Source organism: Macaca nemestrina, chromosome 8 (assembly GCF_043159975.1).
Source record: "Macaca nemestrina isolate mMacNem1 chromosome 8, mMacNem.hap1, whole genome shotgun sequence".
Lineage (NCBI taxonomy): Eukaryota > Metazoa > Chordata > Mammalia > Primates > Cercopithecidae > Macaca > Macaca nemestrina.
The window spans coordinates 44,797,695-44,809,985 of NC_092132.1; the positions used below are offsets into that span (position 1 = coordinate 44,797,695).

Sequence of the window (12,291 nt, forward strand, 5' to 3'; positions counted from 1 at the left end):
CCTGAGGCCCATCTATCATGGAGTGAAAATTCCCTTGAAGTGAGTAGAGTTATTAACATGATTTCATAAGAAGGAACTGCAGCTTAAAGAGTGCACTAATTTCACACCTGTAATCTCAGCACTTTGGGAGGCTGAGGTGGGTGGATCACCTGAGGTCAGGAGTTCGAGTCCAGCCTAATCAACATGGAGAAACCCTGTCTCTATTAAAAAATACAAAATTAGCCAGGTGTGGTGGCATATGCCTGTAATCCCAGCTACTCAGGAGGCTGAGGCAGGATAATCACTTGAACCCGGGAGGGAGAGGTTGTGGTGAGCTGAGATTGCACCATTGCACTCCAGCCTGGGCAACAAGAGCAAAACTCTGTCTCAAAAAAAAAAAAAAAAAAAAAAAAAAAGAGACCACTAATTTGCCCAAGACCTCTCAGCTAGAAGCCACTAAGCCGGGACACGAATTCCTGTTGCCATTCTCTTAACTCCTATATGATATTGCTTCCCTCACTTAATGGCCCTATGTCTCGATTCCCTTTTCTATAAGACCAGAGCTGTCAATCGCTCCTAGCCCAAGGTGATTGTGAAAATTAAATGACATAGCGTATGTCAGGTCCTGGCACACAGCAAGCACACAGGAGGCACCGGTGTTTGTCAGGCGTCACTTCCCCTTCCCAGACATGCAGCTCTTACCCAGAGATGACTGGCATTTGGAAGAACTTTCAATGATCCTGATGAAGTCCTGCAGTAAATGACTCAGACCCATGAAAAAAATGCCCTGTGAGCTTGGACAAGTTCCTCCTCCCCCTGGGCCTGTTTTGTCCATGGTAGGATGTCCTCTGACACCTGGAAGAGTTATGGGTGGATTAAGGGAGAGAGGGAAGAATAGAGTTAGCCCAGGGCTTGCTACAGAACAGGTTGGCGAGGCCTGCAACATCTCTGTGCTCATTGATCACGGCGAGATGGGAGGATTTCTAGTCTCATTTAACTAAAACAAGAGAATTAGGAAGATTATTTTCCACAGCAACTAAAAATGAGAGACTGTTTAAAGAACTTGCACTGGGTAGTCCAGAGAACCAAGTGTTCACGTGAATGCACCTGTCTAAAAATGAGGGCTTCTCAAGGATCAAGAGAGACCCAAGCCATTTCCATTTTGGGGGGCTTCTGGTATTTAAGGGGAAAAAGCAAGATTGAAAGAATAACGCTAAAGCAGGGTTGCATATATTGCTGAATGTCTTGTGTTACATTTAACAAATGCCAATACAAAAAACTGACCAAACATAACCCTGCTAATCATAAGGCAGTTACCAGATCTATGTAATTCCAGAAATCTTAATTAGTGCACTGCAGGCAGTGTTGGCAGGTAATGGAACTCAAACTGTTTTCAAGCCCCTCGCGGGCCTGCTTGGAGAAAATGCCAACAGTGGCCGATGTCCGGGGTGGGGGTGGCCGTGGATGCGCCCCAGCCCCGGTCGCCACCTATTCCGGGACCGAGCAGCGGGGCTGGATGGGGCGGGCACTGGGAGGCGGCGCGGCCCGGCCCCGGCCCCACCTGTGGATGCCCCGGGCCGGGAGAGCGGGCGCCGGGGTTCGCCCTGAGTCGCGTAGCAGACCCAGCTGCGTCCGCTGCTGCCGAGCTCAGAGCTGCGCACCGCGCCGCCGCCGCGGGTCGGGTTTCCAGCGCTGCTCCCAGGCCACCGCCCAGCCATGAAGATGCATTTCTGTATCCCGGTGTCCCAGCAGCGGTCCGACGCGCTGGGGGGCCGCTACGTGGTGCGCCCAGGGCCGGGGTCAGGCTGGGCAGGGAGGGGGCCGGTGACAATGCTCACCTATCCCTCGGCTTACCCGGGACGGGGTGTCTGTGTTTGCAGCTGTACTCCGTGTACCTGGACGGGTTCCTCTTCTGCAGGGTGCGCTACAGCCAGCTGCACGATTGGAACGAACAGGTGAGCAGGTTGGAGGCGGGTACGAGCCCATCCACTGAGACAGGTGGAGAAAGTTGTCCCCAAAGCGCTCTGTTCCTCTGACTCTGGCAAGACACTGGGCCTTTCAGGGCCTCGGGCTTCCTATCGGGCTTCCTATTGTGAAACAGGGTCGTGGTAAAGATGAACTGAATTGCTTGGCATACAGTTGGATGAATGCACGCTGCGGCTCCTGGTGGCCTACAGCTGTGAGATGAGGGAACGGGGCGTAGGTGATTCTCCCAAGCCCCTCGCAGCCCGGTGATCTCCGCTAGCCCGGCCTGGCAGGGCGCTGGGGCTATGCTGAGCCCCATTTCAGTGCCCGCTGTTCCCCAGGACAATGTCTCCCTCCAAAATGAGCAAACTGGGTCTAGATCAAGGCCTAGAGTCTTTGGAGTCTTGTACATGGGTATTTAATCTCCTTTGTCTCAAGAGTTTCTTAAGTTTGCCCCCTTTAAAAAGGTGTGTCACTAGTTTTGTTTTCGAATGGCCATGAGGCTTCAAGTACTGGCAGGCTGGGAACCAGGGAACATGAGTTACCAAGCTAGCTAGGATTGTTTCTCACCCTGCTGTCTCCACAGTATTTTCTCTGGGAGGCAGACTGATTTATTAGTCTGCTCTAATGGGTTTCATTGTTCTTATAAGGAGGTGTTATAAGTCTTCAAAATGGATTAGAGAAGTAAATGAAAGTTTAGACATAAGCTTTACCCTCCTCCTCCACTCTCCCATGAATAGTGCTTTTTTTGTTTGTTTGTTTTAGATTTTAGATTATAAAGAGCACATACCTAACATTAAAAACAAAAGTATAGCCCAGGCACCTTGACTCATGCTTAAATACTAATACTTCGGGAGACTGAGGCAGGAGGATTACTTGAGTCCCAGAGTTTGAGACTAGCCTGGGCAACATAGCCGAGACCTTGTCTTTATTAAAAAAAAAAAAAAAAAAAAAGAGAAAACAGAAAAAACTTGCCCAGAGGCAACAACTATTAATTTTTTTTTTTTTGAGAGAGAGTTTTTTCAGACAGTCTCTGGGTTTCTAGTGAGTTAGATACGCCATGTTTCATTTAACCATCTTCTGTTGACCGACAGCTTAGTTTGTTTTTTCTGCTATTGAAATTGTCACTGTAGCAAGCCTTCTTGCTCACACATCATAGTGCATTGGAAAGTCCATTTTCAAGGTGAGATTAAGTATCTTTGAAGTCAACCAAGAGCAGTTGTAATGTGGTTACTAGTTAATTTGAGTGGTCTTCTTTGTGTTACTAGTGCTGTGACCCAGTAGGTCCTTTGGAACGATTGTCAAATGATTGAATGAAGAATGGCATAGATTCAGATCTCCAGAAGATAAGAAGCTACTTGTGACTGAAACACATGGGGAATTGTGAGGACCGCAGAGGCAGGGATCTCAGAGGAAGAGAAATAATGGGTGTCTTAGGCATTGGCAGGGGGAGGCAGGGTATCCTCTCCTACCCTCCTCCGTCTTCCTGCAGCTTGAGGTGGGGAAGGGAAGGGAGCAGAGCAGGAGGCAGCAAGACAGCCTGTGACTGATCAACTGCATCCTGGCTGATCGCCTCACCTCTCCTCTGGCCTTCAATTTTCTCATCAGAAATAATAAGCAAATAGGTCCTTATGGGTGTCAGCCTCACAGTTTGCTTGTGAAGATTAGGGGCCAACTGTTCGTAGAGCCTGGTACATAATGTATGCTCAGCAAACATTTGTGGACTCAGAGGCTTCAAGCATTCCTGAATCCGGCCCTCCTTACCCAACAGACTTGGGAAAATGCTTATTTTCAGGAAAACTCAGATGAACCAAATCCTGGCAGGTCCAGAAGCAGAGGCATAGAGTGAGTAACTTTTATTCTTGATCTTCTATTTGGTAAGATATGAAGTAGAAATTGTCTGTTATTTACTATGGGGGCCTTTAAATAAATATTGAATTACCATGGCTTAGTGCCCTCAATAGGGTATACAATAGATTTTAATAAAATAGATTTTAATAAATATTTCCTATTTGTCCCAGATTTCTCAAAATCCTAAAATGGAAATTTCTTTGTCTAGTTTCCAACTTCCATATATCTTATATCAATATTTATCATTTTCCCCCTTTCTATACAAACTACTACATTTTTAAAGAAACTATTTAGATCTTAGATGGCTGGTGGTATTTATAATCAATATGAAACAATAACAAGTAGTTACTGTGTGCTGAGTTTGGTACCAAACACTTTACCTGTAATAGCTTAATTTTTACAATAGCCTTATTATAGGCTAGCATTAGAATTAGTCCAATTTAACAGATGAAGAAACTGAGGCACAATTTTCCCAAAGTCATATTGTTACTGTTGGAGGCAGGATTTGATTTCCAGAACCTGCTCTGACCTATTACATTAATGTGGTTTCTTTCTAAAGTTGATAAAATAAATCGTATTAGTAAAACAATGAGTCAAATGACTAAGTCCTAAACTAACATACTTTTACTATATTTTGGAATCGTGTAATGAAATAAAATTCCCCAACTTTATGAGTTCAGTGTAATGAATTTTGGTAAATGTATACAATTACCACCACCATGATCCAGGTTAAAAATTTTGTTTTGCCTCACTCTAAAAGTCCCTTGTCCTTGAAGGAAACCAAAATATTTTATCCCAAAATGTACTATTATGACATATTTCAAGATGGCTGTGTAGAGAGCTGGAAATATCAGAATAGCTGAAAAGCTGCCTTTTGTGGGGGAGATTTGCACCCGTAGAGAGAATTTGTATTGATGCAGCCAGGCTTTCTCTGAAGTCCTCTCTTGTTCAGATTCAGGAAATAATCACGGAGAGTCTGACACCTTTAAACGTCTGAAAGAAATGTTTACCAACTATTCTCTCTGAGAGCTGCTGCCTGTGGGTTTCCTCTGTATACTAGACCACCTTTGCTAGCCAGGTCTCTCCTCTTCTTACCATGACCTGTCTTGCCACCATAACCTGATTTGCCACCATAGCCTGTTTTTGGCCATGCTCTAAGCCCTGCTTTTTTCTGTAATCTCAAGATGGTATAAAACCATCAACCATCTGGTCATTTCTTTGAGTTCTTATATTTTGGAAGACTCCCGCGCATGTTAGTGAATTTGTATGCCTTTTCTCCTATGAATCTGCCTTTTGTCAGTTGATTTTTCAGTGAAGCTTCAGAGGATGAAGGGGAAGTTTGCCCTTGGCCCCAATATTCTTTTTGCTCTCAATCCCCTTCACTCAGCCCTGACAGCAGGCCTCCAACATCCACTCTCTGTCATGAGAGCTCCAGACACAGGATTTTGTTCCAGCAAGTCCCCAGTGAGGTCAGCAGTTCAATCATCATCATCACTCTCATTTTATAGGTAAAGAGTCTGAGGCTGGGTATGGTGTTTCACACCTGCAATCCCAGCACTTTGGGAGGTTAAGGTGGGTGGACTGCCTGAGCTCGGGAGTTCAAGACCAGCCTGGGAAACATGGCAAAACCCTGTCTCTACCAAAAATACAAAAAATTAGCTAGGCATGGTGGTGCTCCTGTAATCCCAGCTATTCAGGAGCCTAGAGTGGGAGGATTGCTTGAGCCTGGGAGGTGGAGGTTGCAGTGAGCCCAGATTGTGCCACTGCACTCCAACCTGGGTGACAGAGTGAGACCCTGTTTCAAACAAACAAACAAAAAAAACTGGAAGAGTCTCAGTAGGGTCGCTAGATTTAGCAAATTCAAATACAAAGTCCTCCAGTTAAATTTAAATTACAAGTCAACAACAAACAATTTTTTTTAGTATGTCCCATGCACCACTTGATACATATTTAATTGAGCATCCTGTATTTTATCTGACTACCCAAAGTCTGAGACTGAAGGGTTGGGTGACCTCTCCCAGATACTTCTCAGCTAGTTTTTATTTCTCCTATTCAGTGGAGGATGTGAAACAGCTCAGAATTCTTAATCTGATTTAACACAGAGCACTGTCAAAGACGAAATAGTAGAAAGTCCCATCTGTGCGTGTGTTTGGGGAATATGAGTTTATTTCCAGTTTATTTTCTGGGAAGTTCTGCATCCTGATAGGATAGTTTTCATCTATAGAATTAACCGATTATTTGCTTAAGAAATATTTACCAAGTTTCTATTATCTGCCATGCATTCTGTTAAATTACGACTATTACTGTAGCATGTGTGATCTTCGGCTTTAAGAATTGGGCTTATATTTTGCATGTTGGATAACGAGATTGAGGGGCAGTACCTGGCACAGGTGAAGTGGCCTCTACTCCATCTCAGCCAGGGTATGTGGAGAGCTAATGCATAAAAACTGGACCTGTGTTGGCCAGGAGCAGTGGCTCACACCTGGAATCCCAGCATTTTGGGAAGCCAAGGTGGGTGGATCACTTCAGCTCAAGAGTTTGAGACCAGCCTGGGCAACATGGTAAAAGCCTGTCTCTACTAAAATACAAAAAATTAAGCCAGGTGTGGTGGCATGTGCCTATAATCCCAGCTACTTGGGAGCTACTTGGGAGGATGAGAATTGCTTGAACCCAGGAGGCACAGATTGCGGTGAGCTGAGATCTCACCACCACTGCATTCGAGGCTGGGCAACAGAGGGAGACTCCGTCTCAAAACAAAAACAAAAAGGAAAAACTGGACCTTGGGAAGAGGTGGGTGTGTTTCCATGGGCTCTGCTGTGACCTGCACCCCCTGTCATCTTCACCTGCAGTCCTGTCTGCAGTGAGGCTCCCTCAGGCTCTGGCAGCTTGACCCTGTGTGCTCAGTGCTGCCCGTCTTCCTGCTGTGTGAACTGGCTGGCCCCAGCTTTTCCTGTGCCTTTAGATAAACAAAACCAGTTTGATTTATGCTCCTGCTCTTGCCGGCACCACCCTGCCCAAATAGATTTAAAGAAATCTGTGAGGGAAGCATTAAATCAGCTCATTTCGACCAAGTTACAGATGAGGCCATCTTGTGAAAGTGATATGGGGCTCTGTGAACAGTGATATGGGACTCCATTTCTTTGTACTCTGCCAGCATCAGACATGGCAATGGGGACAAGTTGGGAAAGCTTGCAAAGGACCCGTCAGCAGGAGGGGAGGGCTGTGCAGCCTGTATGCGCTGGTTCAGTTGTCCTCCCTGCCAAGTGCTGACCCAACCTGGCTGCTTCCCCTCTGACCTAACCTGATCTCCTCTTTCCCTACCCATACCTCCTGTTCCTAGCAGGCTGGCTCACTCTTTGTTTCTGACTGCCTCACTTCCTCTACTGGGGATGACTCCTGGTTTTAGTCTACCTGTCAAGGGAGCAATCGTTTCTCAAAGCCCACCTCAGTCCCATCTCCTCTAGGAAGTCCCCCTTGACTGCATGAGATGCCTTTCTCTGATTGCTGTGCCACCTCATGTTTCAACCTTGTCATGTTCCTTCCTCTTTTTGTGTGTATATTTTGTCTTCCCTGATTATTTACAAGCAAAACGCAAATATTTGAATGAAGGGACAGAATGAAGGCTTGTGGGTATGGAACACCCAGCCTGGAATTCTGCCTTGGTAGTTGCTCAGCAGAGATTTGGCGGAAAAGGTGATGGTGGTGGTGATGACAGCAGTGAGAAGACTGACTCCATCTTCTGCCAGTCATTAGCTTGGACGTCCTAGTTTTAAGTCACTTCATCTCCCTGAGTCTGGGGTTGCTCCTGCTCAAGGTGGAATTTGACAATGTTCGTGGTGCTGAGGATCTATCTACCTCGTAGTAGTGTTTTGAGGAACAAATGGGATAATATGCAAGCTCTAGGCCATGCTCTTAGGGGCTAGATGCCACCACCCAGACTCTGAGCTGTGGCCCATTATCTAGTGAATTTGGGTTTTTAACTACAAGGGGACTTGGAGAGGTGGGATGAATGAGTTGACTTAGAAACAGACACCGTTTGTGTCTGTAATTCTACTTGTCCCTGGCCATCACCATTTTGGCATAGGTATTGGGGGGTGTGGATGCAGTAAGGTGGGGGAAGTAGTTGACATTTTCAACTGACCTGTAAAGTCCTCTTCATGTTAACAGGGAGAGCTGTACGAAGAGGAAGTTGGTACAGGAGATTGTTCTGGGATTTTTTTTGTTTTTGTTTTTTGTTTTGTTTTGAGATGGAGTCTTGCTCTTTCACCTAGGCTGCAGTGAAGTGGTGCGATCTCCGCTCACTGCAACCTCCACCCCTGCCAGGTTCAAGTGATTCTCCTGCCTCAGCCTCCCGGGTACCTGGGATTACAGGTGCCCGCCACCACACCTGGCTAATTTTTGTATTTTTAGTAGAGACGGGGTTTTGCCATGTTGGCCAGGCTGGTCTTGAACTCCTGACCTCAGGTGATCTGCCCGCTTCAGCCTCCCAAAGTGCTGGGATTACAGGCATGAGCCAACGCCCGGCCTGTTCTGAGGTTTATGAAAATATTTGTCAGATAACAGTCTTAAAAAAACCCCACAATACCCCAAACAAACAAAAACACCACATAATAAAAGAGCAGAAGAGGTATGTTTTCCTTTTGATCTCTTTAAATAGGTTTTTGAAAGACAGATAGGGCTGAACTGTAGTACCAGATAATTCTCAGTACGCTGGTGGTTTTGATAGCTCAACTGTGCACCGAGACCCATAGAATAGGTCATCTTTTGGTGGCGTTGAATTTGGATTTGATTGTTAACTTTTGGCACATTTAAGTACTCAGTTTCTTTTATGTTCATTGTCCCCCTTAGATCGGTATCAGAGAAGGGAGGGGAAAGATTCCTTGACAAGTCAGCTCAGGTTGTAAAAACCTGCTGGGAGGGTTTCTGCTTTGTGATAGGTATTAGAACCTTAATCCTTGTTGATTTTTCCCCAGATCTTGGCCTCAGAGCTTCCCCAAGATACTGCCTTGTAGATAGATAACTCAGGCAGCCCTGTTCATTCAAGGCTGCTGTGATTAGAACTGATTCGGCAGCATCTGCGACATTAACAAACACATGCCAATGAAGACAATTGCCTTTTCAAGATCACTTCATCAGTTAGCCAAGAAATAATTGTACACAAGAAGTCAAATTTTTGCTTCTATTTAATGGAATTAGCAGAGATGGGTGCATCAATCCCAGGTTGTTTCAGCAGCACTGCCTGGGATAACGCTCCAACTGGGATGCCTTTTGGCAGTTTCTGGAAGGGCAGAAAAATTTCCTTGAGTTTAAAAGAAACAGAATTGTCACTACAATATTTTATACTAGGTTTAATCATACTCTAGCCTAGGCCACAGGAGTCTCAAAAAAAAAATTATTCTAGGTTTAGATGAGAGATTGCAAACCTAAATGGCTACAGGCAAGTTTTTATATATATACATATATATAATATATAATATATATATATAATTTTTGTTTTGTTTTGTTTTGTTTTCTTGAGACAAAGTGTCACTCCTGTGGCCCAGGCCGGAGTGCAGTGGTGTGATCTCAGCTCACTGTAGCCTTAGCATTGACGTCTCCAGCTAAGGTTATTGTCCCATCTCAACCTCCTGAGTAGCTGGGACTACAGGCACATGCTACCACACCGGGCTTAATTTTTTGTATTTTTAGTAGAGACAACATCTTGCCATGTTACCTAGGCTGGTCTTAAACTCATGGGCTCAAGCAATCTGCCTGCCTAGGCCTCCCAAAGTGCTGGGATTACAGACATGAGCCACCGCAGCCAACTGGCAAGTACTTTAAATGAGAGATGAGGATCAAGTGAACAACAGTGGAGAGTGGTGGGAACGGCTTAGGTCCCCTCACCAGACAGTTGCCTGAGTGTGAACCCATTGATTGCAGATCTCAGTTTTCAAGAGAAGCCAGAACATCAGTTTTTTTTTTTTTTAATAAACTTTATTTTTTGAAACAGTTTTAGTTAACAAAGAAGATAGGACAGAGGGTTTCCATATAATCCACAGTTTCCTCTATTATTAAGGTTTTATATTAATATGGTACATTCATTACAATTAACAAATCAGTATTGATACGTTCTTATTAACTACAATCTATAACTTTTCAGACGTCCTTAGTGTTTACCCAATGTCCTGTTTCTCTTCCAAGACCCCGGCCAGGGTTCCATGTTACATTGAGTTATTAGGTCTCCTTAAGTTCCTCTTGACTGTGACAGTTTCTTAGATTTTCCTTATGTTTAATGACCTTGATAATTTTAAGGAGTATTTGTCATATATTTTGTAGAATATCCTTCTTGGAATTTGTCTTACATTTTTCACATGATTAGATGGAGGTTACGGGTTGGGGGGATGAAGACCCCAGAGATAAAGTACCACTCTAATCACATCGTATCAAGGGTACTTGCTATCATCTGACTTACACTCTTGATGTTGATCTTCTTCACCTGGGTGAGGTAGTATTTGTCAGGTTTCTCCACTGTAAAGTTCCTCTTTGTCTTCTCTCTCCATAGCGTCCTCTTTGGAAGGAAGTCACTATGTGCAGCCCACACTGAGAGTGGGGATTTATGCTCCCCCTCCTTGAGGAGTATCTATAGAAATTATCTGATATGGCCCAGCGTGGTGGCTCAGGCCTGTAATCCCAACACTTTAGGCGGCCGAGGTGGGCAGATCACTTGAGGTCAGGAGTTCAAGACCAGCCTGACCAACATGGAGAAATCCCATCTCTACTAAAAATACAAAATTAGCCAGGCGTGGTGGTGCATGCCTTTAATACCAGCTACTTGGGAGGCTAAGGCAGGAGAATCGCTTGAACCCAGGAGGCAGAGGTCGCACCATTGCACTGTGGCATGGGCAACAAGAGCAAGACTCCATCTCCAAAAAAAAGAAAGAAAAAGAAATTATCTGATGTTCTTCTGCACAAGAGATTTGTCTAGTTGCTCCTATTTATTTAATAACAAGTCTATAAGGACTCATGGATATTCACTTTATACTTTGGGCTATATTTCACTACTACTTGGTTGGTCAAATGATTCCATCTTGGCCCATGGAAGCCTTTCATTTTGCTCCTTTGCCTCTGAGGTACTCCCATTTGTGACTTGTTTTTTTCATTTGTTTTGAATATTTCCTTACTTTCTGGAGCTACAAGATACTCCAGGCCCATCTTGTATATTTCCTGCCTCAGTCCTAGAAATCAGCCATTTCTCCATAGATCCTTGGTTGCATTTATTGTAGAATGGTATTGGAAATTAAGATCTGGGCACTAGATATGTTCATTGCTACTGGAGTGTTGTTGCATCTATGTCCTCTCAGCTGACAGAGCAAGGAAATATATGTGTGTATACTAACCCATGTATATGGACATATGAACAAATATTTCTATATGTAATCATCTGTATCTATATTAAACTAAACATGTGGTCATAGTAATATATTCAACTCTAGTGCATTACCACATGGATCATTCTAGCCCTTTTCCCTTATGTGTAAACTCCCACTACAACAGTTGGAAACCTGACTCCCACTATCTGCCATTCATTTACTTGTTTGATTCTGTATACACATGTAGGAGTATAGCGCTGTTAACCTATACTCCTGTGGGAAACAGCTTTATCAGCCAGAGTCCAATGCCTGTGTACAGTTAGCTTCTTTGCCTTTAGTTTACAGACTCCACTCAGTTAAAGCGACTTAGGTCAGCACTTTGTTTCTCACCCCGTTCAGTGAACCGGTTTCATACATTTGTAACGTAGTTTTATCACATTCTACATTCCATCCTCAGATTCCCCCAACCTCCTAAATTATTTCTAAAAATATTTGCAAACATGAAGCTTCTGTTGTAAACTTCAGGAAACATGAAGTTCTGTTGTACTTTTGACTAATGCATAGTGTCATGCATCCACAATTCTAGTTTCATATAGACTAATTTTATTGCCCTAAAAAACGTCATGTGTTTCAGCTATTCAGTACCTCCCTGCCCCAAAACTTGGTGGCTGTTGATCTTTTTATAAAATCTCTGTACTTTTGCCTTTTCCAGAATGTCATATAAATGAAATCATATAGTATATAGCTTTTCCAGACTGACTTCTGTCACTTAGCAATATTTATTTACGTTTCATTCATGTCTTTTGTGTTTTGATAGCTTATTTCATTTTATTTCTGAATAACATTTCATTGTGTGGATATATCACAATTTGCTTATCCATTCACAGATTGAAGGACATCTTTGTTGTTTAAGTTTTGGGGATTATGAATAAAGTTGCCATAAACATTTGGGGGTTATGAATAAAGTTGCCGTAAACATTTTGTATGGACAGTTTTCAAATCAGTTGGGTATTTATTGCTGGATTATAGAGTAAGACTATGTTTAGCTTTGTAAGAAATTGCCAAACTGTCTTTCAAAGTGGTTGTAATATTCTGTATTCTCTTCAAGATACACATTTTTAAAATTTTAAATCACACAAATAACTGC

The 12,291-nt window shown here is 43.7% G+C and overlaps 1 protein-coding gene across 10 annotated transcripts in view; it reads left to right on the forward strand.

The window, feature by feature from the left end:
- Nucleotides 1-1,543: 1,543 nt before the first annotated feature.
- Nucleotides 1,544-12,291, forward strand: part of LOC105476051 (sorting nexin 31) — an 84,486-nt gene continuing 73,738 nt past the window's right edge. For 9 of the 10 annotated variants that reach the window (XM_011731678.3, XM_011731680.3, XM_011731679.3 and 6 more), the window contains exons 1-2: nucleotides 1,544-1,761; nucleotides 1,860-1,934. In XM_011731678.3, the coding sequence (XP_011729980.2) occupies nucleotides 1,696-1,761; nucleotides 1,860-1,934 (141 nt within the window). In that variant the 5' untranslated portion in view covers nucleotides 1,544-1,695. Of the gene's footprint in view, nucleotides 1,762-1,803; nucleotides 1,935-12,291 lie in introns of those variants that run through there. The other variant, XM_071067942.1, reaches the window with a different exon arrangement.